Raw genomic sequence first — 27,818 nt, 5'->3', positions numbered from 1 at the left:
TTCGGTCATAACCCAAAGCTCATGACCATAGGTGAGGATGGGAACGTAGATCGACCGGGAAATTGAGATCTTTGCCTTCCGGCTCAGCTCCTTCTTCACCCCAACGGATCGATACAGCGTCCGCATTACTGAAGACGCCGCACCGATCTCACAATCCACTCTTCCCTCACTCGTGAACAAGACTCCGAGGTACTTGAACTCCTTCGCTTGGGGCAAGATCTCCCCCCCAACCCGGAGATGGCACTCCACCCTTTTCCGGGCGAGAACCATGGACTCGGACTTGGAGGTGCTGATTCTCATCCCAGTCGCTTCACACTCGGCTGCTAACCGATCCAGTGAGAGCTGAAGACACAACTTGTCAACTGTAAAACCATTAAACATATTAGCCAGACACAAACCGTAATTACAAAATAAATAATGTAAATCAAACGAGTCTTTTTCAGACACCCGGAAATATTAACACAAAACATATAAATGATACACAAAATGGATTACTGACTCACTTTTACATTTGTTCCCTTTACATTTATTGAAGACGAGTTGGCGAAGACAGTGAAGAAGAAGGACAAAGGAGAGCCACACAGACACCACCTTTGTAATTTTCTAGAAGTTATTTGGTTCTGATTTTAATACTGTTCCTTACCTTCTTCATCAAAAAGCTGGCACCCACAACTTTCTTTGGACCCACAGTGGTTTATATGGCAGCCGTAACCCAACAAAATCAAAACATAGAGACTGTCTGAAAGCTCTATTGGCCTAACACTCAGAGCATGGACAGCGTTAGAGAGCCCGGTGCTTGATTGGTGGAAGAAAGGAGGCCGATACAGAATTGTTCATTGATTTATATGAGTTGTATATACAAATCGCAAGGGAGATGGCAAAAAGCCACATCTGCGGTCCCCTCCAAGGTTTCTCATTGTCATCCCATTGGGTTGAGTTTTGTCTTGCCCTGATGTGGGATCTGAGCCGAGGATGTCGTTGTGGCTTGTGCAGCCCTTTGAGACACTCCTGATTTAGGGCTATATAAATAAACGTTGATTGATTGATGAAAAATTACCGTAAATGAGATGTGCAACAAATGAGGTACCACTGTAATGTGTATATGTTACCATATACTGTTTTTGTAATTTCACAAAACAAAACATGGTTTATAGTTAAAGTTAAAGTACCACTGATAGTCACACACACACACTAGGTGTGATAAAATTACCCTCTGCATTTGACCCATCCCCTTGTTCCACCCCTGGGAGGTGAGAGGAGCAGTGAGCAACAGCGGTGGCCGCGCTCGGGAATCATTTTGGTGATTTAACCCCCAATTCCAACCCTTGATGCTGAGTGCCAAGCAGGGAGTTAATGGCTCCCATTTTTATAGTCTCATTTTTATGACTCGGCCCGAGTCAGAACTCAAGACCTACAGATCTCACTGAACATGTCATGATCTGTGGTCTGGATCATGTTTTTTGTTATTTTCGGTTTAAGACTCCATAGTTCCTGTTTGCGCTCCCTTGTCCCCGGGGACTGCGTGGCGAAGTGGGGAGAGTGGCCGTGCCAGCAATCTGAGGGTTACTGGTTCAATCCCCACCTTCTACCATCCTAGTCACGTCCGTTGTGTCCTTGAGCAAGACACTTCACCCTTGCTCCTGATGGGTCCTGGTTAGCGCCTTGCATGGCAGCTCCCGCCATCAGTGTGTGAATGTGTGTGTGAATGGGTGAATGTGGAAATAGTGTCAAAGCGCTTTGAGTTCCTTAAAAAAGGTAGAAAAGCGCTATACAAGTATAACCACTTACCATTTTTGTTTGTTTTAGTTTCCATGACGACTGATTAGTTTCACCTGTCTCATGTGTTTAACTCACGCCCCTGCTCTAATCAGAGACTATTATTTAAGCCTGTTTTGCCAGTTAGTCGTCCTGGCGACATTGTTCTGTTTTGACTTTTCTTGCCATAGTTCATGTTGTTCGATTCATGCCGTGTCCAGTAAGTCTTTTTGTTTCATGTCCATAGTTCTTGCTATTTGTTTCAAGCCACAGTTTAGTGAGTTTTTTCATGTTTTTAGTTTCATGGTTCATGTCCATAGTTTATGCTAAGTCTTAGCTTTTGTTTCCCGCGTTAAACTTGTCTTCGCCTTGTGCGCCTTTTTGTTTGTACCCCTTTTATAGAGAGATTAAATAATGTTCCTACCTTCAAGCTAGTCCGTTTGCATCCCGAGAGAACATATCTCACAGCAAGCTGTGTAAACCTCCTCGTTATGACAGAACAGGTCTTATTTACTTACTTTTTTACTTACTAACTTCCATCCATCCATTCATTTTCTACCGCTTGTCCCGTTCGGGGTGGCGGGGGGCTGCTGGAGCCTATCTCAGCTGCATTCGGCACCTCATCACAGGGCCAACACAGATAGACAGACAACATTCACACTTGCATTCACACACTAGGGCCAATTTAGTGTTGCCAATTATTTTGACAACAAACATTTTGTGTAGTGCTACTGTAGACGTGTAAACTAGCTTGGGGATACTCCTTGCTGATGGTGTGCAGACACGCTGAAACTCATGACCATGCTGACTGAACACATTGTATCAGCGGCCTGAAGGTCCATCTGTGTTTGAGCTCTAACAGTTCCATGTTAGTGGCATTCACGTGTCCAGTATCGATGGGGATTTTCGTTATTCCTTACGCAAATTGATGCAATTAAAGGTTAAACCCAAATGCCTGATTGCCAGTGCTTTTCTCAGGGTGCGACAGAACAATGGGCGGGTAGCCTGAAAAGAAAACGTCACCACACAAAAGCGGTCTGATGCCAGGTACACCTCGTGCAACAAAAGAACTTGTTTAGATGCTACCGAAACGCACAAAACACTTACTCAAGGGAACAGTGTCATAGAAAGACTCGCATTCGGCTTTTTGAATCACGGCCAACGCCACACCTTCATGAATACATGCACAAACCCAGACACCCTTCCTTCCTGCACATTCACTCTTCTTGAGTTTGTCAGCGCCTCGCTGCTTGTCGCTAGCTTAAGTCTGGTCCCATTAGAGAGAATGCTGTTGTTTCAGTCCAGACATCCATCAGCTGCAAGTCCCCCGACCGGTTTTAAACCACAGGGTGTTTCTGCCTAAGCAGGTAAGCAGCTGGAAAACAATGATGTCATGTCAGAGCAGGCAACGGCAATCATCAGTCTGGAGTTATTCTGGGGGATGCGACTCAGGTGTCTGATGTGCATGTGTTCGCTTTGTGGGGAGGGCTTTGGTTGTGTGCACACTTATGTGCACCAAGGGCCGGATCTATTAGGGTTTGCGTCTATTAAAACAACTGCAAAGTTGATCTACTAAGCTTGTGCGCAGAGGATTGCATCTCCTCAATGAGCAAAATAGAAACCGTGTCTGCTTTCATGTATATGCAGAATATACATAATATAAAAGTTACATACTCTTGTAAAGAACATCAAGTCATGGCTGTCTTGACTTTACAATCATTTCTACAACTCTTATTTTCGTGTGATGTAGTGATTGGAGCACATACTTGTTGCTCACAAAAAACATTCATGAAGTTTGGTTCTTTTATGAATTTATTATGGGTCTACTGAAAATGTGACCCAATCTGCTGGGTCAAAAGTATACATACAGCAATGTTAATATTTGCTTACATGTCCCTTGGAAAGTTTCACTGCAATAAGGTGCTTTTGGTAGCCATCCACAAGCTTCTGCTTGAATTTTTGACCACTCCTCTTGACAAAATTGGTGCAGTTGGTGCAGTTCAGCTAAAGTAAACCTTTCCTGTGATAAAATGGCAACCAAGGTAATCAAAAAGGTTAACCAACGAACGAGATTTCTCTACAGAATTTCCTCTCTGGTCAACAAAAGCACCTTGAGGATTCTGGCGGGAACTCTCGTTCAAGCCTTTTTCGATCACGCATGCACCTCCTGGTACCCTAGCACCTCCAAAACCCTCAAATCTAAACTCCAAACATCTCAGAACAAGCTAGTCAGGTTACTTCTAGACCTCCACCCCAGATCACACCTCACTCCTACCCACTTCTCTAAAGTGGGCTGGCTCAAGGTGGAGGACAGAGTTAAACAACTTGCACTGAGCCTAGTCTATAAAATCCACTACACCTCCCTGATACCGAAGTACATGTCAAACTACTTCCTTAACGTAAATGACCGCCATAACCACAACACCAGGGGGAGCTCCACTAACCGCGTTAAACCCAGATTCCGAACTAACAAAGGTCTTAACTCATTCTCTTTCTATGCCACATCAATGTGGAATGCACTCCCAACAGGTATAAAAGAAAGAGCATCTCTATCCTCCTTCAAAACCGCAATAAAAGTTCACCTCCAGGCAGCTACAACCCTAAACTAACACCCTCCCCGGATTGCTAATAATCAAATGTAAACAATCAAATGCAGAAACTTTTTCTTTTTCTTATGCCTTCTGATCTCTCTCTCTCTCTCTCTCTCTCTCTCTCTCTCTCTCTCTCTCTCTCTCTCTCTCTCTCTCTTCTCTCTCTCTCTCTCTCTCTCTCTCTCTCTCTCTCTCTCTCTCTCTCTCTCTCTCTCTCTCTCTCTCTCTTTCTCTCTCTCTCTCTATGTCCACTACTTGATGTCCATACCCCCCCCCCCCACACCCCTGATTGTAAATAATGTAAATAATTCAATGTGATTATCTTGTGTGATGACTGTATTATGATGATAGTATATATGATAGTATATATCTGTATCATGAATCAATTTAAGTGGACCCCGACTTAAACAAGTTGAAAAACTTATTGGGGTGTTACCATTTAGTGGTCAATTGTACGGAATATGTACTTCACTGTGCAACCTACTAATAAAAGTCTCAATCAATCAATCAATCAAAGTTGTTGGTTTTCCGACATGGACTTGTTTCTTCAGCATTGTCCACACGTTTAAGTCAGGTATTTGGTAAAGGGTCATTCTAAAACTGTCATGATCTGTGGTCTGGATTATGTTTTTGTCATATGGACTCTTTTAGTTCCTGTTTGCGCTCCCTTGTTTGTTAGTTACCATGGCGATTAGTTTCACCTGCCTCGTGTGTTGGGGACACGCACCTGCTCTAATTAAGAGACTGTTTACCGTATTTTTCGGACTATAAGTCGCAGTTTTTTTTTCATAGTTTCGCCGGGGGTGCGACTTTTACTCAGAGGCGACTTATGTGTGAAATTATTAACACATTAGCGTAATATATCCAATAATATTATTTAGCTCATTCACGTAAGAGACTAGACGTATAAGATTTCATGGGATTTAGCGATTAGGAGTGACAGATTGTTTGGTAAACGTATAGCATGTTCTATATGTTATAGTTATTTGAATGACTCTTACCATAATATGTTACGTTAACATACCAGTTGGTTATTTAGTGCCTCATATAACGTACACTTATTCAGCTGTTGTTCACTATTCTTTAGACATTTTATATTGCCTTTCAAATGTCTATTCTTGCTGTTGGCTTTTATCAAATCAATTTCCCCAAAAAATGTGACTTATACTCCAGTGCGACTTATATATGTTTTTTTCCTTCCTTATTATGCATTTTCGGCCGGTGCGACTTATACTCCGGAGCGACTTATACTCCGGAGCGACTTATACTCCAAAAAATACGGTATTTAAGCCTGTCTTTGCCAGTTAGTCTGCCTGGCGACATTGCTCTTTTCATGCTCGTTTCATGCCATTGCTTCATTCATGCCACAGTAAGTCGTTCTATGCCATAGTTTGGTTAGTTGTTTTCTATGTCCATAGTTCAGTCTAAGTGTTAGCGTATGTTTTATGTTCCTTAGTCTCTCGTGCAATCGGCACGCTTTCCTCTTGTTTTAGTTCCTGTCTTTTGTCCTGTGTAGTTATATTAATAATAAATATGTCCCTACCTGCTACCTTTGTCCGGAAAAGTCTGATTGCATCCCGGGAGAACAATCCTCGCAGTAAGTTGCGAAAACACCCTCGTCGTGACAAAAACCTTAATTCTAGCCTGATCTAGCCATTCCTTTACCACTTTTGACGTGTGTTTCGGGGTCATTGTCCTGCTGGAACGCCCAACTGCGCCCAAGACCCAACCTCCGGGCTGATGATTTTAGCTTGTCCTGAAGAATTTGGAGGTAATCCTCCTTTTTCATCGTCCCATTTACTCTCTGTAAAGCACCAGTTCCATTGGCAGCAAAACAGGCCCAGAGGATAATACTACCAACACCATGCTTGACGGTATGCATGGTGTTCCTGGGACCTGTGCCCCCCCTCCACAAGGGAGAGGGGGCAGAGGAAAAAAAAAAGAAACGGCAGATCAACTGGTCAAAAAAGGGGGTCTATTTAAAGGATATAAGATATACTTTTTCGTCCGTATCACCCAGCTATACTTTGAACCCATACAGCAAAACTCCTCCGGATGTGTGTCAACTGCCACCACATGTAGCAGCTGCTGTTTCTAATCATCAATGGTTTTTTGGGGGGAGGATTAGCACCTTTAACACATTGCTTATTTTCTCTATTCTGCTGTCTACAGGGAAAAGCTGGCCTTGGCTCGACTGCAGAGGGAAGTTGTGCGGAGCAAGAGCGAGGGAACAATGGTAAAGTACCCTGACATGGCTCGTCTGCTTGATTTGTGCATGTACACACAGTGGAGGGCCGTGCGTTTCCCACCTAGGCCTTCAGTGATGTCCGACTTCAATGATTACCTCTCAAAATACCGTCATTGATGTCCCCACATGACCATTGCTGGAGAAATACCATACAGAAACCAATTTACTGGGCATTGATTGACGTCAACAGTGTACAAAAATCCATAAGCCCGCATCAGCAATTAAAACATATCTTATGTGGTACTGTCAGAATTAAAATTGCAAAAAAAACCATATTAGACGTGAAAAAATAGAGAAATAAAATATCTGAATTCCGAGGTTGGTTGACATGTCTCACAAGATGTAGTTTCTCTTTAAATATCCTTCTTGAAAATGGCTTGTCTTGTCTAATCATAAAAGATGCAGACGAGGCGTGTTGGCTGACTTCTTAAAGTTTACTCCACAGCGTGCTCGTCAATAACATCGGCATGGCTACATTCAACAACCTTGCTCTTCGCTACTGTGGCATTTTGGGTAATGGAGTTCTTATGTTACCTAGCTGATAACATCCCAGTATACAGTCGTGGTCAAAAGTTTATATACACTTGTAAAGAACATGATGTCATGGCATATTTTGTTGTGATGTAGTGATTGGAGCACAAAAAAACATTCCTGAAGTTTGGTTCTTTTATGAATTAATTATGGCTCTACTGAAAATGTGAGCAAATGTGCTGGGTGAAAAGTATACGTACAGCAATGTTAATATTTGCTTACATGTCCCTTGGCAAGTTTACCTGCAATAAGGCGCTTTTGGTAGCCATCCACAAGCTTCTGCTTGAATTTTTGACCACTCCTCTTGACAAAATTGGTGCAGTTCTGCTAAATGTGTTGGTTTTCCGACATGGACTTGTTTCTTCAGCATTGTCCGCACGTTTAAGTCAGGACTTTTTGGTAGGCCATTCTAAAACCTTCATTCTAGCCTGATTTAGCCATTCTTTTACCACTTTTGACGTGTGTTTGGGGGGTGATTGTCCTGTTGGAACACCCAACTGCGCCCAAGACCCAACCTCCGGGCTGAGGATTTTAGCTTGTCCTGAAGAATTTGGAGGTAATCCTCCTTTTTCATTGTCCCATTTACTCTCTGTAAAGCACCAGTTCCATTGGCAGCAAAACAGGCCCACAGCATAATACTACCACCACCATGCTTGACGGTAGGAAAGGTGTTCCTGGGATTAAAGGCCTCACCTTTTCTCCTCCAAACATATTGCTGGGTATTGTGGCCAAACAGCTCAATTTGTGTTTCATCTGACCACATAACTTACCTCCAGAAGTAGGGATGTCCGATAACATCGGACTGCCGATATTATCGGCCGATAAATGCTTTAAAATGTAATATCGTAAATTATCGGTATCGGTTTCAAAAAGTAAAATGTATGACTTTTTAAAAGGCCGCTGTGTACACGGACGTAGGGAGAAGTACACAATAAACATTGAAGGCACTGCCTTTGCGTGCCGGCCCAGTCACATAATATCTACGGCTTTTCACACACACAAGTGAATGCAAAGCATACTTGGTCAACAGCCATACAGGTCACACTGAGGGTGACCGTATAAACAGCTTCATCACTGTTACAAATATGCGCCACACTGTGAACCCACACCAAACAAGAATGACAAAACATCCGCCACCGTAACACAACATAAACACAACAGAACAAATACCCAGAACCCCTTGCAGCACTAACTTTTCCGGGACGCTACAATATACACCCCCCACCCCCCCACACACACCCTCAACCTCACCTCCCCCCCCTCCCAACCCCGCCCACTTCAACCTCCTCATGCTCTCTCAGGGAGAGCATGTCCCAAATTCCAAGCTGCTGTTTTGAGGCATGTTACAAAAGTAATGCACTTTGTGACTTCAATAATAAATATGGGCAGTGCCATGTTTGGCATTTTTTTTCCATAACTTGAGTTGACTTATTTTGGGAAAACCTTGTTACATTGTTTAATGCATCCAGCGGGGCATCACAACAAATGTGGCATAATAATGTGCTCATTCCACCACTGTATATATCGGTATCGGTTGATATCGGTATCTGTAGTTAACAATATCGGAATATGGGATATCGGCAAAAAAAGCCATTATCGGACATCTCTATCCAGAAAGTCTTATCTTTGTCCATGTGATATCAGATGAAACAAAAATGGAGCCGTTTATTACTTGTATCTTTAACTATGACCATGATTTGTGGTTATGTTAGGCCAGCAGAGACGGTGGCCCTGACGCGGCACCACCGTGTACACGCCCACAAGTCCTTCACATGATACAACCTCATCTCGTAGGAGACAATTATGGAAATGAAATGGCCTACAAAAAGGTAACAGACAGACGTCCTGATGTTCAGCGAGGCTTCACCGTGCATATGGGGAGGTCACGAGGTGAAACCTGACCCGTGTGATGCTGCGGCGCCCAGCTGATCGCTCTGACAGCCGCCTGCCTCCGATTCGCCACGAAGCGAAATTCTGTGTGTGGTTCTCTCCTGAGGGAGAAACCTTTTTTTTTTCCTTCTATTTCTTGCCTCGCCTCTCGGTCACGGAGGTCAGAGCTCAGGCTCACAAAACCCGAGTATTACTGAAATGCACTTCAGCATATTGTTGCTGCCACGGAGGGTCGAGTCGAGTCCGCATGTGAGTCGGTGAACGTGCACCCAAGCAAAAACTGAGTCACGTTAGCTCATCTTTCCACAATCCCTCATCCCGTACCTTTTGATTGATTGAGACTTTTATTAGTAGGTTGCACAGTGAAGTACATATTCCGTACAATTGACCACTAAATGGTAACACCCCAATACGTTTTCAACTTGTTTAAGTCGGGGTCCACTTAAATTGATTCATGATACAGATATATACTATCATATATACTATCATCATAATACAGTCATCACACAAGATAATCACATTGAATTATTTACATTATTACAATCAGGGGTGTGGAGGGGGTGGGGGGGTGGGGTGTGGGGGGGGGGTATGGACATCAAGTAGTGGACATAGAGAGAGAGAGAGAGAGAGAGAGAGAGAGAGAGAGAGAGAGAGAGAGAGAGAGAGAGAGAGAGAGAGAGATCAGAAGGCATAAGAAAAAGTATCTGCATTTGATTGTTTACATTTGATTATTAGCAATCTGGGGAGGGTGTTAGTTTAGGGTTGTAGCTGACCTGGAGGTGAACTTTTATTGCGGTTTTTGAAGGAGGATAGAGATGCCCTTTCTTTTATAACTGTTGGGAGCGCATTCCACATTGATGTGGCATAGAAAGAGAATGACTTAAGACCTTTGTTAGTTCGGAATCTGGGTTTAACGTGGTTAGTGGAGCTCCCCCTGGTGTTGTGGTTATGGCGGTCATTTACGTTAAGGAAGTAGTTTGACATGTACTTCGGTATCAGGGAGGTTAGCGAGCGGATTTTATAGACCAGGCTCAGTGCAAGTTGTTTAACTCTGTCCTCCGTCTCACCCTTCAACGCCCGCGCACGGCCATTAGAGTCCCGTGAACCGTTCACACTGGCTCTTTTTTGCCTCGGCTGAAGTCAGAATGTGACACGGTTACTTGTCCTTCTTAATTTGATGCGCCGCGTACGTGCGCACACTTCAAATGTGCACACCGCTGCGATTCTTTGTGCCCCTATCTGTGTCAGCGCCTCCTCTCGTAACACTAACCTCGCAACCTCCGCCAAGAAAAACATATCATAGGCCGTGCTGAAAGTCCCACAGAGGAGCGGCTCTCACTCAAGCGGGTGCATGACATGCTAAGTGTGTCTTTGGACCCGTGTGTGTGTGTGGGGTTTTGTTGGGTGTGCACGTAGTGGCGGGCGAGGGATGACTTATCTGTGCCAGACAGGAGGAGGTGGGGGTGTATCACTAAGCTCCATTTGAAATTGGGATTATCCCAGTTGGAGTCCCCTCACACTCCCTTTCTTGTCTTTTCTCTGGCATTCCTGGGAGGCGTCGCCGCTCCTCGCTGGAAAGGAGAGGAGCTGCATGGAGGAGATAATAACTTGTCGAAATGCTGCCTGGTTAGTGGGAAGTGGTGAGCCAACAGTGACTTCCACGCCTCCCCCCAACACCCATCTCTCTAAACAGAGGAGATGAAGCCAGAAAAGGAGGTGTGATACGGGTCCAACCGGGACCGGCTGCACTTCTCTACAGGGACGTTTGCACCGTCAGCAGAACCTCCGGGATTTTGCATGGTTGGAGCAGAGCCGGAACCGTCTGAATTTCACAGCAACTTTTTGAAGAAAGTTGCGGCAAAACCTGCAATGGCATAAGGCTTATCCATCCAATTCCTACCGCTTGTCCCTTTCGGGATTGCGGGGGGTGCTGGAACCTATCTCCGCTGCATTTGGGCGGAAGGCGGGGTACACCCTGGACAAGTCGCCACCTCATCACAGGGCCAGCACAGATCGACATCATTGATTGATTGATTGAAATTTGTATTAGTACCGTATTTTCCGCACTATAAGGCGCACCGGATTATAAGGCGCACCTTCAATGAATGGCCTATTTGAAAACTTTGTTCATATATAAGGCGCACCGCATAATAAGGCGCATAGAATAGACGCTACAGTAAATAAATGATAAATGGGTTATACTTGTATAGCGCTTTTCTACCTTCAAGGTACTCAAAGCGCTTTGACACTATTTCCACATTCACCCATTCACACACTGATGGCGGGAGCTGCCATGCAAGGCGCTAACCAGCAGCCATCAGGAGCAAGGGTGAAGTGTCTTGCCCAAGGACACAACGGACGTGACTAGGATGGTAGAAGGTGGGGATTGAACCCCAGTAACCAGCAACCCTCCGATTGCCGGCACGGCCACTCTACCAACTTCGCCACGCCGCCCCAGTAGAGGCTGGGGTTATGTTATGCATCCAGTAGATGGAGCTGCGCTAAAGGGAATGTCCACAAAACTGTCAGATTGATTGATTGATTGAGACTTTTATTAGTAGGTTGCACAGTGAAGTACATATTCCGTACAATTGACCACTAAATGGTAACACCCGAATAAGTTTTTCAACTTGTTTAAGTCGGGGTCCACTTAAATTGATTCATGATACAGATATATACTATCATATATACTATCATCATAATACAGTCATCACACAAGATAATCACATTGAATTATTTACATTATTTACAATCAGGGGTGTGGAGGGGGGGGGGGGTAAGGATATGGACAGCAAGTAGTGGACATATAGAGAGAGAGAGAGAGAGAGAGAGAGAGAGAGAGAGAGAGAGAGAGAGAGAGAGAGAGAGAGAGAGAGAGAGAGAGAGAGAGAGAGAGAGAGAGAGAGAGATCAGAAGGCATAAGAAAAAGTATCTGCATTTGATTGTTTACATTTGATTATTAGCAATCCGGGGAGGGTGTTAGTTTAGGGTTGTAGCTGCCTGGAGGTGAACTTTTATTGCGGTTTTGAAGGAGGATAGAGATGCCCTTTCTTTTATACCTGTTGGGAGCGCATTCCACATTGATGTGGCATAGAAAGAGAATGAGTTAAGACCTTTGTTAGTTCGGAATCTGGGTTTAACGTGGTTAGTGGAGCTCCCCCTGGTGTTGTGGTTATGGCGGTCATTTACGTTAAGGAAGTAGTTTGACATGTACTTCGGTATCAGGGAGGTGTAGCGGATTTTATAGACTAGGCTCAGTGCAAGTTGTTTAACTCTGTCCTCCACCTTGAGCCAGCCCACTTTAGAGATTGGTCAGTCAAACTTTATTAATAGATTACAAACCAGCGTTCTGACAACTCTGTTCACTCCCAAAATGAATAAACAGCTGTTTTATTATTTTCCCCGAGGTGAAGTCAGTGACGTGGTATTTCGTTTATCTTTTAACAACAGCAAGGTATAACATGTAGTGCAACATTTATATCACATTGTGAAGGGAAACTTTTCCCTCGATTCAATAAGCACGTAAAAAACAGTCTGACACTGTTACGGTAAATCAAACGTTATCAATATAGTAACACTCGAAATAGTGCAAAGCAATAACAATATATCAATAACTCAACGTTGCTCAAACGTTAATATCACACAACACAACACACAAAATAAACATGTAAAGCTCACTTTATTAAGTTATTCCTCATCCACGAATCCCTCAAATTCTTCTTCTTCAGGGTCCGAATTAAAAAGTTGGGTGGATACGGCATCCGTCTCGTTGAAGTCGTCATTAATGTGGTCAGCGTCGCTGCTGTTGTCTCGCAGTTCAGTGACTATTCCTGCCTTCCTGAAAGCTCGGACCAGAGTTGAGACTTGAGTTTAAACTCTGCGTCCTAAGCGTGTCTCTTAATAGGAGCCATTTTGGGGTCTTTAGATAAACACACAAATGGAAATGAAACGGCACGCCTCGCGCAGTCATATATCCCAGCATGCACCGCGTGCTTCTTCTACGGGGGAAAATGATGTCGGCGGCTGCTTACCGTAATTGTGAGACCTGTTGTGGCTCAATATTGGTCCATATATAAGGCGCACCAGATTATAAGGCGCACTGTCAGCTTCTGAGAAAATTGGAGGTTTTTAGGTGCACCTTATAGTGCGGAAAATACGGTACAATGCACAGTACAGTACATATTCCGTACAATTGACCACTAAATGGTAACACCCGAATAAGTTTTTCAACTTGTTAAAGTCTGTTTAAATCACGTTAACTAATTCATGGTAAATGCACTCATACATTCACACACTAGGGCACCTGGGGATAGGCATGCACCTATCCCCAGGTGCATGCCTTTGGAAGTGGGAGGGAGCCGGAGTACCCGGAGGGAACCCACGCAGTCGCAGGGAGAACATGCAAACTCCACACAGAGAGATCCCGAGCCTGGGATTGAACCCAAGACTACTCAGGACCTTCGTATTGTGAGGCACATGCACTAACCCCTGTGGGCATAAGGCTTATGTTTTTCCAATAACGTTGCATCAGTACCTTGCTCAAGTACCTTTTATTCGTCACCTTAACCCAGGGTTCGGCAACATACTTGCCAACCCTCCCGATTTTCCCGGGACCACCATTCTCCCGAATTTCTCCCCATTTCCACCCGGACAACAGTATTGGGGGCGTGCCTTAAAGGCACTGCCTTTAGCGTCCTCTACAACCTATCGTCACGTCAGCTTTTCCTCCATACAAACAGCGTGCCGGCCCAGTCACTTAATATAGGCCGTATAAACAACTTTAACACTGTTACAAATATGCGCCACACTGTGAACCCACACCAAACAAGAATGACAAACACATTTCGGGAGAACATCCGCACCGTAACACAACATAAACACAACAGAACAAATACCCAGAACGTCTTGCAGCACTAACTCTTCCGGGACGCTACAATATACACCGCTTGCTACCACCAAACCCCGACACAGACTCGGGCGTATAGTTCAGAAACAAATAGTGAGGTTGCACACAACACGGTTCCGCATGTCGGCTGTTGGCATGACCCGAGAATGCAAAGACGGCAGAGATGTGCAAGAGATAAACCCTCTTAATTAGTGATCAGAGGCATGTGAGAGCCCGGATCACCTACTAAGAGCAGGTGTGGGGAACGGTGGTCAACCAAAACCGAAGCGTTAACATGGGGCAGAGAGAACGCTGAAACCTAACTTCCAAGTAGACGCTAGACCAGGGATGCCAAAAGTGGCCCGCTGATGGGTGGCTACCAAATGTAATCCATATTCATATTGACCTTCTTCCAGCTGCACAATCATTGAAGGCGTGTCAGCAAGACTACACTGTAAAAAAGTCTGTAGATTTTACTGTAAACACCTAATCATTTTCTATTTTAGAGTAATGCACTGTAACAACAATAAACAGAGACTTTATGATAAAAAATGGTAGCAGCTCACTGGCCAGAATCCATCCATCCATCCATTTTCTACCGCTTGTCCCTTTCGCGGTGGTGCACTAAAAATAAGAGTGGTACTGTTTTTCAATTTATAGTTATGCACTGTAAAAAAAACTGACCGTAGGTTTTACGGTAAAAAAAAACCCCAAAAAACTGGCCGTTCAGTAACAATCGATTTACAGTAATTTGGTGTAAAAAAGCTGCGATGAGGTGGCCACTTGTCCCGGGTGTACCCCACCTACCGCCCGAATGCAGCTGAGATAGGCTCCAGAACCTTCCGCAACCCCGAAAGGGACAAGCGGTAGAAAATGGATGGATGGATGGCACTGTAACAACAATAAACAGAGACTTTATGATAAAAATGGTAGCAGCTCAGTGGCCAGAATCCATCCAGCCATCCATTTTCTACCGCTTGTCCCTTCCGCGGTTGTGCACTAAAAATAAGAGTGGTACCTTTTCAATGTATGCACTGTAAAAAAACTGACCGTAGGTTTTTACGGTAAAATTGGCCGTTCAGTAACAATCAATTTATAGTAATTTAGTGTGAAAAAGATGCAATGAGCTGGCGACTTGTCCAGGGTGTACCCCGCCTACCGCCCGAATGCAGCTGAGATAGGCTCCAGCGACCCCCCCGCGACCCCAAAAAGGGACAAGCGGTAGAAAATGGATGGGATGGATGGATGGTGTAAAAAAGATAGATAGTGCTTTATTGATTCCTTCAGGAAAACTGTCATTTACAGTACACTTCTGGCGACTGAGCTGCCAGTTTTTTCATAGAAACTCCATAGAATTTTTTTTACAAGCTAACTTGTTGGCATCTATTGAAGCTGATGGTTTCCACCACCTTATACTTATTTATGGCAGTATGAGGCTAAATTCCTCACTGGTGGTGCGGTTGCACAGTAAAAAATAACTTTGGCTGGCGGACCATAGGCACTTTTTCTCTTTGGCTCTTGGAGGCAGAAAGTTTGGGCAGCCCTGCACTAAACCGCAGTAAATTCACATTCTCTAAACACGTTGTCAGAAAAAAACCCACCAAATGTTGCCTGCTTTGTCGTCCACAAGTTGCACACAATCTCCGTGAATGTTTCACGGTTCAAAAGTTTGTTCATTGTGAGTTTTCACCTCTGTTCTAACACATTACATGTAGTTTACCTCTTCTTTTGTTAAGAACATTGGCGAACTGCTCAATAATGATGATTTTTGCTTTTAAATAAGAGATAATGAGCGATTATCATCACACGTCCACATCTCTTATCCGTGTAAACAAGGAAGTGAGGACGTGGGTGTGTTGCTAAATGTTTAAATGCTGCAGTTATCCTTTGTTTATGACTGGTTACAGATATGACTGCGTTAAATGAATTCCTGCAAGGTAGAAATCCTTAATTATAAAACCAGTACATTCATACAGTAGTTTTGAGCATAAAAAGATGTACTTCTTCCACTTATCCGAGGTGGAGCCCAGACTTTCCTCTCCCCAGCCACTTCGTCCAGCTCCTGCCGGGGGATCCCGAGGCGTTCCCAGGCCAGCCGGGAGACATAGTCTTCCCAACGTGTCCTGGGTCTTCGCCGTGGCCTCCTACCGGTCGGACGTGCCCTAAACACCTCCCTAGGGAGGCGTTCGGGTGGCATCCTGACCAGATGCCCGAACCACCTCATCTGGCTCCTCTCGATATGGAGGAGCAGCGGCTTTACTTTGAGTTCCTCCCGGACGGCAGAGCTTCTCACCCTATCTCTAAGGGAGAGACCCACCACCCGGCGGAGGAAACGCATTTTGGCCGCTTGTACCCGTGATCTTGTCCTTTCGGTCATAACCCAAAGCTCGTGACCATAGGTGAGGATGGGAACGTAGATCGACCGGAAAATTGCGAACTTTGCCTTCCGGCTCAGCTCCTTCTTCACCACAACGGATCGATACAGCGTCCGCATTACTGAATGCGCCGCACCGATCCGCCTGTCGATTTCACGATCAATCAATCAATCAATGTTTATTTATATAGCCCTAAATCACAAGTGTTTCAAAGGGCTGCACAAGCCACAACGACATCCTCGGTACAGAGCCCACATACGATCGGACGATCCACTCTTCCCTCACTCGTAAACAAGACTCTGAGGTACTTGAACTCCTCCACATGAAAAAAACATGTTTACTAACTTCTAAATAAAATTAGTACTGCCCCCTTGGCATAAAATACCACCCTTTAGTCACCTTTGCAATCGTTTAATCTAATATAGTAATGCTGGCTGAGGCTGAGCCCATCAGTGGCCACAACACCAAACAGCGAGCACTGGTTGGCTTGGTCTCCTCCAGTGGCCAGTACGACTGTAGTATTGAAATGTTTAATTTATTTAGCCATTGCTATGCTTACAAATGCTGTAAAAGGATGTAGAATATGCACACAAAAAAAAAACATATGCGAGGTGGTGAAGCCGCAAAATTTGAAGCACAATGTGGCAAGGGACGAAAGAAAGGACAGTACTCGGAAGGCTTGGCGCTGTAGACGGGAACCAGAAGACGTTCTGAGCTAAGATCAAATATGAAAGTTGTGCTGTAAGAACATTAAATCCATCCATCCATTTTCTACCGATTGTCTCTTTTCTGGGTAGAGTTGAGATGTCGTTGCATGTTTCTGTTCCTGGTTTGTCGACAAGATAAGTTTATATTAGACACAATTCATCGCTGCTGAGGGACTAATTTGATCGGGGAAATTTGGTAAGATTGGAATGGATAAAGCTGTACTGTCGTTTGTAGGGATTGTTTGAATTCCCAGAATTGCCATGACCGCAACATTGCAAATTTCCATAGACTCAGCTATAGTGAGGTACCACACAGGTTTGTAGAACTGTCTTGAGCACAGAAACACAACCCGAGCAGCATTGACGACGGTGTTTATTATCAAGTATGTGTTTTAATTGGAGCTCCTGTTGAGAAACACAACCGATTACACCCTTTTACGAGGCTTCTGGTTATGGATCATCTGAGAGGTTCTGTTGGAATTTCACATCGTGCAATTGTAAAACAAGACAACCAGAAATGTTTGACAGAGGTCATGGTTGCTCCTGTAAATTCTCCTTCCAACAGACCTCATGTGTCCAAAGTCAAATCACTCATTCATGGGCTCATTGTCTCTCTAGGTTTCCTCTGGAATTCTTTTCAGCCCGGCCCAAAGGTGTGGTGCAGGGCTGGGTCTCAGTCGTTTGATGCCACAGTCTCAGTCTTTTTTGGGGGTAGGGGGTGGCAGGATGTGGGGTTTCCTGTCCGCCTCAAAACACACGTCCACATGTAGACTCGTAAAGAGAGCGTCGCAGAGGGGGTGGGGTCCCCCATTAAAGAGGCATTTGGACTGTTAGCTAAGATTATGGCCGCTGGAAACGGCTGTGTAAACAACAAGCGAAAATAAACCATCTCACCTTCAGCAGATTTATTTTTCTTCGGGGTCTGTGGACACTCGCTGATACCTGAGCCAAGAAGAGAAAGCAGACTCACAGGAGTGCTTCTGTCATGCTTCAGGCTGCGCTTGACTGGATGTCAACAATAAAAAGGGTGTAACGGGGAACGTAAAAGTGAGAAAAGGACGTGAACACATTTTTGCTGTTATAGAGTGAAGGGTAGAGTTGATGAACAGTAGATTGGAGATGTGCTGCATTTGAAGATGTTAAGATTCATAATGAAGGTTTACAGCATGAAAGCTGAGTTAACATGAACATGAATGTTTTGATTAGGTCACCGTTCAGTATCGACTGATTTCCATGAAAGTGTATGTGATCACCATTTCTGATTGATGTCTTTTAACCAACACCGATCCCCTCTGGCTGACACTGTATTTAGTTGCGGTTCCCCAGCTGATAAGCTAGCAGCTAATTATACACTATGTTCTTTAAATTAATAACAGCCAGAAGTATCGAATACGTAAACGGAGGGTGACTCGATCCATAAATAGGTGGTGTCAATACATAGGGTAGTATCAGTATATGATGGATACTAAAGTGATGGGTTCAATATTCTTATTTTCCGAAAATCATTTTCGTGTTGTTTTTGTTAATGTTTACAAAACCGGGGTATGACCTGCTCAGTGGCCTTGTGGTAAGAGAAGGTTGTGAGTTCAAACCCCGGCCGAGTCATACCAAAGACTATAAAAATGGGACCCATTGCCTCCCTACTTGGCACTCAGCATCAAGAGTTGGAATTGGGAGTTAAATCACCAAAATGATTCCCCAGTGCGGCTACCGCTGCTGCTCACTGTGGAGTGTGACTACCGTTGGGACTTTATCTTTTAACTTAAATGTAATGGACACAGGAGGACTTTGAGGGCAAATACCAAAGGATTTCAATGAGAAGCAGATAGTGGTGTTTGCTTTTGTTAAGTAATTATGTACTATTGACTTTTTTCTCAAATGATTGTATGTCATAAAATGAAATATGTTCAAACAGTGTTGATATTGTTTGAACTGTCAATAGCACACATTGCCAACTAGCCTACATGCAACCCTCTGCTAAACTTCCAATGGACTGGACTCTCACACTATCATGAATAATTCAGTGACTGTACCCACTTGGCATCCATTGCAGCCCCACATCTGCGGCCCCTTCCCAAGGTTTCTTCTTTTTACCATTTCGGGTTTTTGAGTTTTTCCTTGTTCGGATGTGGGTTCAGATCAGGGGATGTTGTTTTGGCTTGTGCAGCCCTTCGAGTTACTTGGGATTGACATTGAGCACTCACCATGAATAAATTGAAAAATGTACATTTAATACATGTGATTTGTATCGGTATTGGTATCCGGCGATCTCACTGATTGGAATGGGCAACAAAAAACCCTGATCGGAACATCTCTAGTTTTAATGTGTTTTGGTCCTTCGTCCACTTACAAACAAAACATGTGTGTTCTTAAAAACGGTTGGTGGACAGATTCACCCCCAAATAATTAAAGAATCAGAATCAGAATCAGAAATAAATTAAGATTTTCAGCACAATCCCATTCAAGATCAGACAATTATTACAGGGAGACAGAACAGGATCGCTGACGGGTCTGCCAACTTCCAGCGCCCCTTACAAAAAAGGTGAGAAACAGGTAGACACTGGGGGGAGGGGGGGGGGGGGGGATATTCAGTCTAAGCCTGGGCCCCTGGAGAGGGGGTCCAGACTGAGGCCAAGGAAAAAATAAAACCTCATAGCCATACCACACATAAACATGTGTGTGAGGGAAGCATCAAATAACACAAAGGACATTAAAGACCTTAAAGAGCAGAGCTGATACAACCAGCCACTTCTACACACAGCCACAAAAGTAAAACAACAACAAAAAAACAAAAACATATAAACTGCGGCATGGCCAGAGACAGGAGCAGACCCAACAAAGCAACCAAGAGAGCCGACTCCACCCTCGGCCGCCCACTAACTCTCGGCCAGTGTCCAGTCCGCATGGATGAGCGAGGATAGGTCCAAGCAGACCGAGGTGTCCGATACCTGCTCATTCAGCCAAGACACTCTGAAGCTTGTCCGTCCCGGCGCTCAGCGCCAGCTCCGCAGCCCTGTCTCTTCATCCGCATCCCCTCCAGTCTCTCCAAACGGACTCTGGTGTGGCAGAGACCCAGCAGCTGGTCTCCACGGCCAAAAGGCTCCCGAGAGGCAGATCCAGAAGTTCACAAAAAAGCCTTGACCCGAGACAAATTACAATACCCCTTAACACTGGGAAAAAAGACAACCGGTTGAGTGTCCGTTAGTGTTGGTGATTTGAATTAAGGATTTAATTTCCTGCGAGTCACTATGACATCAGTAAAATGTCCGTTATTGAAATCAAAATGGCACCACCCATCTGTTCTGCATCATCCCGAACCAGGCACCAGCCGTCACACCCCCAAGTTAGACGCCACGCAGTCAGGTCAGATTCCCACCACGAGTCACTACCACTCTGATTAATTAGAAATTAGTTTGTGCTAATTAATTAGTGTTATGACATCGTGATTAATGACTATACATTTATCATTAACTACAATGGCGGCACCTTTAAAGCCGAAGCTCTTTTGTGGATCAGATAAAGAAACGCAAGACGGGGCCTCTCGGCCCTCACTGACTGTTTTTGACAGCCGTTGCTTGAAAGTGTGACAGTGGAGCCTTCATTGAGGGCTGGACTCAGGTGCCGTCTCTGCACACCGGGCTTATCATCCACGTCCAGGGGGCGCACCGGAACGCTGACCTCTCCCTTCACACATTGATTGGTGGACGAGTGCCGACAGCCAGGTGCAAATCGCATCTCCACACCATCCAGCCGCTGACTGAATGCCTGGCGTGGGAGGGGGGTTCTACCCTGGCGATGATGAATGGCCACTGGTATGATTTAGCATATTCCCGGGGAGTGTTTATTCTTTGCTGCAGTGCCGGCGGCTGTTTAAGAGAGCAGCCACTCTCTAATTGAGTGGCTCTGGAATTGATGAAGGCTCCTGAGATTTAAGAAACAATATTGAGTTTTTTTTAGAGAATAACATCTTGATGTATGTTAGGGTTGGTTAGTATCGATCCGGTACTAAGAAAATACAGGACCAGTATTCGCGATATGGATACTGACACCAAAACTTTCAGCTTAACCCTTGTGTAATGTTGATGTTGTTGTTACTCAGCCAGCGTTTGTGGGTCTGATGGACCCGTTGCATTTTGTGGCTTTTAATGCCTCACAATCAAACACTCTTATGTTAAAATACTGAACAGATGTTTATTGGGATAAGGTAAACATCTGTTCAGTATTTTAACATAAAAGTGTTTGATTGTGAGGCATTAAAAGCCACAAAATGCAACGGGTCCATCAGACCCACAGACGCTGGCTGAGTAACAACAATATGAACGTTGCACGGAAAATTTCTCTGCCAGTTTCTACATCCCACAGGGATTCTTCTTTTGTGTTTCTGCACCTGCGGTTCCCACACAAGGTTGCAAACACCGTCTGCTCTCATTTTCTCGCACATTTGACCCTCTGATGGTCTGTGTACCTACACTCTGTCCTCCTCCTGTCTAGTCCTGCTGTGTGTGTGTGTGGTACACAGAACATCAATTTCCACACTTCTATTAGCCCCGAGTCCAGTGGACCCGGACATCTTATATGTAATAGAAATGTGTAGGGGGGGTGTATGGTGTGAGTCTCGGTTTGAAAAATTAATTAATTGTATCATTTTTCTTTTAATAAAAAATTAAAACGGGTCCCACAGACCCGAACACCGTACAAGGGTTAAAATGTTTCATTGAAGGCGTTGGGTTTTTGCCTTAAATTTGCCGATCATGATTACTGTTTATTTAAAATATAGCAGAGGGCAGAGATTTCTGACAAACCAAAACATGTTTTTTAGTGATGTACCGTATAAATAAAAGCAATTTAGGACAATGTCAAAATAGCAGCAAAACGAGTAAATACTTTTACTACACAAAATTGTTCGAGCAAAATAAGGTTAATCAAGCAAATAAGTAAACAAAAGCAAACTCTTGACTTTTATTCAAATCCATTGACTTTTTGTTGTATCACAGTATAACACAATACAACAATGTAACGATGTGGATAATACAACAGCAAAAAGTAGCGCAAAATTGGAACGGAAAACTTATCGATGTTTTGGAGTTGGTACCGAATTTGGTGCTTTTATTGGTACTGACCAAAATTTGTCTGCAGAGACTCCTCCCACCCCCACCAAGGACTCTTTTCACTGCTGGACTCTAGAAAGAGGTTCCGCAGCCTCCGTAGTTGCAGAACCTCCTGGTTCTGTAACAGCTTCTTCCCTCAGGCTATATAAGAGTCTTGAACGCATCATTATAATCCCCTCAATTCCCCCCAGAAATGGATTAACTGGCTGGAATATAAAGACAATATAACATACATATGCAAAAGTGCAATATATTTATCTGCACAGTATTTATTCATATCTGCACCTTATTGCTCTTTTATCCTGCACTACAACGAGCTAATGCAACAAAATGTTGTTCTTATCCGTACTGTAAAGTTCAAATTTGCATTTCAATAAAAGAAGTCTAAGTCTAAGAGTCACGTAAAATCTATCAGTCCCGTACTTCGATAGGTTTGTTCCATGTGACGTCATGTCCGGTTGCAAACTCGGGAGCACAAACAGGGAAACAAACCGTCAAGCACTCAGAGCGGGCTCAGACTTCTGGAGTTTTCCATACCGACAAGCAAGGAGAAGGCGTTCAAAAGTTCGGTAAGGCTTCACTTTTCAAAATGCACTAGCTCAATGCTAGTTTACATGGGATTTGCCATAGACATGCTACAAATGAGCAGTTGCGAATTTCATGGTGATTTCAACACCTCCAAATTTGGTCATAAAAACTACAACTAAGAAGCACAATACAATCACACAAATGGTCTGTAATAAATACAGTACTTACAGTTCAAACACTTTGTAGGGCTCAACAAAAGAAAAGACAGGCATTTTTTTGAACTTCATGGCAAAGACTATTTCCTACCTTCTTGAGACCTCCAAAAAATGCCTACCTCTTTAGGACCACCCTTTTTAGATATATAAAGATTTGTATTTACAACATTAATAATATATACAAACTATGCAAATATAAAAAAAGGTAAGCTTTTATTTTTTTTATTTTTTATTTTGTGTTTGTAATTGGTTTTTAATCTTCATTATTTACTTCAAGTTGTTACAGTATGTCTCTATATACATATATATATATATATATATATATATATATATATATATATATATATATATATATATATATATATATATATATATATATATATATATATATATATATATATATATATATATATATATATATATATAAATTAATTTTGGTCAATGGGGGCACATTTCAATTTCTTACACAAGCTTATTACATATGTTGGCCAGAGGGGCAGCAATTTAATTTTTTTTACACACACTTGTTATTTCATATGTTGACCAGAGGGGGAGCACTTTTAAAACCGACACACAGTCAATTTGAAAAATCCCTCCTTTTTTGGGACCACCCTAATTTTGATAATATTTCACCACCAGGGGTGCAAATGAGTATTTTTTGTTTTTTGTAATGTACTCAAGGCCGATGACAAACGAGTCACGGACCACAGATGGCCCCTTTTCCGGGGATGAATAGGGAAGTCCTTCTTTAGCTGCCGTCTTGTTTTATCACATATTGCTGCCTTTGCACCTGTCGACATTTACTTTTGTATGCACATTAAATCAACAAACAAATCCTGACTTTGGAGCAATGTTCACAGACTCTAGTATTTGGCTCTCTATTAGATGCAATGGTTTTCCGTATTGGGACCATGATTTTGGTCCTAAGTTGTTCACCGGTCCTCATATGGAAGGTACTTGTTGACGTCTCAAGAAGGGTAGAAATACAATAACACACACACACACACACACACACATTCTTGTATTTGTCAACTTCTTGAGACCTCCGAAAAATGCCTACCTCTTTAGGACCACCCTTTCTAGATATATAAAGATTTGCATGTACAACATTAATAATATATACAAACTGTGCAAATATAAAAAAGATAAGTGTTTAGTAAATGTTTTTATTTTTTGTTTGTAATTGGTTTTTAATCTTCATTATTTACTTCAAGTTATTACAGTCTGTCTCTATATACATATTTTTTAAAACTAATTTTGGCCAAAGGGGGCGCATTTCAATTCCTTACACACACTTGTTATTTCATATGTTGACCAGAGGGGGAGCACTCCAATTTCTTACACACACTTGTTATTTCATATGTTGACCAGAAGGGGAGCACTTTTAAAACCGACACACATTCATTTTGAAAAATCCACCCTTTTTGGGACCACCCTCATTTTGATAGATGAAATTACTATTTTTTGTTTTTTGTATCATATACTGCTGCCTTGGCAGATGACAACGTTTACTCTTGTATGCACATTAAATCAACAAAAAAAATTCTGACTTTGGAGCAATGTTCACGGACTCTAGTATTTGGCTCTCTATTACCGTATTTTTCGGACTATAAGTCGCACCGGCCAAAAATGCACAATAAAGAAGGGAAAAAACATAGATAAGTCGCATTTTTGGGGGACATTTTGTTTGATAAAAGCCAACACCAAGAATAGACATTTGAAAGGCAATTTAAAATGTCTAAAGAATAGTGAACAACAGGCTGAATAAGTGTACGTTATATGAGGCATAAATAACCAACTGGTATGTTAACGTAACATATTATGGTAAGAGTCATTCAAATATAGAACATGCTATACGTTTACCAAACAATCTGTTACTCCTAATCGCTAAATCCCATGAAATCTTATACGTCTAGTCTCTTACGTCAATGACATCAATAATATTATTTGATATTTTACGCTAATGTGTTAATAATTTCACACACAAGTCGCTCCTGAGTATAAGTCGCACCCGCCGGCCAAACTATGAAAAAAAATGTGACTTATAGTCCGAAAAATACGGTAGATGCAATGGTTCTCCGTATTGGGACCATGATTTCGGTCTTAACTTGTTCACCGGTCCTAACATTTAAGGTACTTTTCTTTGTTGACGTCTCAAGAAGGGTAGAAATACAAGCACACACACATGAACACACGCACACACACACACACACACACACACACACACACACACACACACACACACACACACACACACACGCACACACACACACACACACACACACACACACACACACACACACACACACACACACACACACACACACACACACACACACACACACACACACACACACACACACACACACACCCCACGTGCATGTTTTATTTAGTAGCTAAGAACCTGCATGGTTTATTGTGTCCCTGATGTTTGCTTTAGCACCACACATTTGCTCCTGGTGCTTTGATTGTAGTCTGAATGAGGGTGAGGGGTGTGGGGCTCTGGATAATGAGGGGTATTGGAGCCACCCTCAAAAAAACTGCATCCAAACTCTGCTTAAAGATGTATATATACACTTCCAGGCAGACGTCAGCTGATACACTTAATGATGCTGTGATATAGCTTCGCCTCAATAGGATTCGAAGTAGCCTACAGAGGCTGAGGTCCCTGATTCAATTAGAGTCCTCCCTAGATCTTTGGGGGCTTGGGGGTTTGAGTGCTGTAGTGTCGTCCTAATTCATCATGAGTGGAGACTATTACCTTCTAATGCAGTCCAATTTCAGAGGCAGAGTTCATGCTGTACTTGGCAGTTATTGCAATTCCAGACTATGTAACAACATGGACCGTGCCGGTCTATATGTGTGCACTGGAATTATCTTGCATTCCAATCATTCGTGAGTGTTCACGGTGATGGATTGATCTGCTCGTTTGTTATCATCCAGGAGATGAAACCCACCTTGTCTGTGATCCAGGTCAAATTTTATCCTCAACGACTCAATCTGGGTTTGTTGCATATATATATATGGCTTAGTGGTTTCTGCGCCACTTTATAAATTACGTCCATCTCTTTTGACACAGCGTTTTTTTTTACAGCCACTTTTGCTCACAGGCCCTTTTGTTAAGCCTGAAGAATGGCGCCCTCTGTAGGGAAAAAGTGAGCATTACACCTGAGAAGGGCTGCTGGTTGGGAGAAGAAAGGATCATTTCTGTAGATCAGTGGTTCTTGACCTTGTTGGAGGTACCGAACCCCACCAGTTTCATATGCGCATTCACCGAACCCTTTAGTGAAAAATAAAATGTGTTTTTTTTTCAAATTCAAGACAAAGTTATATGTTTTTGGTAACACTTTAGTATGGGGAACATATTGTAAGTAACAAAGACTTAATTTAGAGTTATTTGGACACTAGGGGAACATATTCTAAGTAATAAAGACTTAATTTAGAGTTATTTGGTTAGGGTTAGGGTCAGGGTCAGGGTTAGAGGGTTAGGGCCATGCCGAATAAGGCATTAATAAGTAGTTAATAATGACTAGTTAAAGGCCTACTGAAATGCGATTTTCTTATTTAAACGGGGATAGCAGGTCCATTCTATGCGTCATACTTGATCATTTCACGATATTGCCATATTTTTTCTGAAAGGATTTAGTAGAGAACATCGACGATAAAGTTTGCAACTTTTGGTCGCTGATAAAAAAAAAGCCTGGCCTGTAGCGGAAGTAGCGTGACGTCACAGGTTGTGGAGCTCCTCACATCTGCACATTGTTTACAATCATGGCCACCAGCAGCGAGAGCGATTCGGACCGAGTAAGCGACGATTTCCCCATTAATTTGAGCGAGGATGAAAGATTTGTGGATGAGGAAAGTGAGAGTGAAGGATTAGAGGGCAGTGGAAGCGATTCAGATAGGGAAGATGCTGTGAGAGGCGGGTGGGACCTGATATTCAGCTGGGAATGACTAAAACAGTAAATAAACACAAGACATATATATACTCTATTAGCCACAACACAACCAGGCTTATATTTAATATGCCACAAATTAATCCCGCATAACAAACACCTCCCCCCTCCCGTCCATATAACCCACCAATACAAATCAAACACCCGCACAACACACTCAATCTCACAGCCCAAAGTACCGTTCACCTCCCCAAAGTTCATACAGCACATATATTTCCCCAAAGTCCCCAAAGTTACGTACGTGACATGCACATAGCGGCACGCACGTACGGGCAAGCGATCAAATGTCTGGAAGCCGCAGCTGCGTACTCACGGTACCGCGTATCCAACTCAAAGTCCTCCTGGTAAGAGTCTCTGTTGTCCCAGTTCTCCACAGGCCAATGGTAAAGCTTGACTGTCATCTTACGGGAATGTAAACAATGAAACACCGGCTGTGTTTGTGTTGCTGCAGCCGGCCGCTAATACACCGCTTCCCACCTACAGCTTTCTTCTTTGCAGTCTCCATTGTTCATTGAACAAATTGCAAAAGATTCACCAACACAGATGTCCAGAATACTGTGGAATTTTGCGATGAAAACAGACGACTTAACAGCTGGCCACAATGCTGTCCCAAAATGTCCGCTACAATCCGTGACGTCACGCGCAGGCGTCATCATACCGAGACGTTTTCAGCAGGATATTTCGCGGGAAATTTAAAATTGCACTTTACTAATCTAACCCGGCCGTATTGGCATGTGTTGCAATGTTAAGATTTCATCATTGATATATAAACTATCAGACTGCGTGGTCGCTAGTAGTGGCTTTCAGTAGGCCTTTAAGAGCCAATATTTTACTAATTTGCATGTTAATAAGCAACTATTAATGGTGAATGTGTTCCCCATACTAAAGTGTTACCATGTTTTTTACTGGTGCACAAAATGAAGCGTGCATGAACATCACCTTGTTCAAACAACAAAACCAACACAGTGCATAAACTCACAACAAATGACACGCCTGCAAACCAGTCAGCTGTTGCCGTATCCGTATTAC

At 43.2% G+C, this 27,818-nt stretch overlaps 1 protein-coding gene across 8 annotated transcripts in view; it reads left to right on the top strand.

Annotated features, from left to right (window-relative positions):
• The window catches only part of LOC133660024 (nck-associated protein 5-like), a 254,191-nt gene that overhangs the window by 83,215 nt on the left and 143,158 nt on the right, over window positions 1-27,818 (top strand). For all 8 annotated transcript variants that reach the window (XM_062063058.1, XM_062063066.1, XM_062063050.1 and 5 more), the window contains one exon: window positions 6,519-6,582. In XM_062063058.1, the coding sequence (XP_061919042.1) occupies window positions 6,519-6,582 (64 nt within the window). The remainder of the gene's footprint in view (window positions 1-6,518; window positions 6,583-27,818) is intronic.

Source organism: Entelurus aequoreus, linkage group LG01 (genome assembly GCF_033978785.1).
Source record: "Entelurus aequoreus isolate RoL-2023_Sb linkage group LG01, RoL_Eaeq_v1.1, whole genome shotgun sequence".
NCBI lineage: Eukaryota > Metazoa > Chordata > Actinopteri > Syngnathiformes > Syngnathidae > Entelurus > Entelurus aequoreus.
The sequence above is the reverse complement of the archived record's forward strand: the minus strand, read 5'-3'. Positions and strand labels throughout refer to the sequence as shown.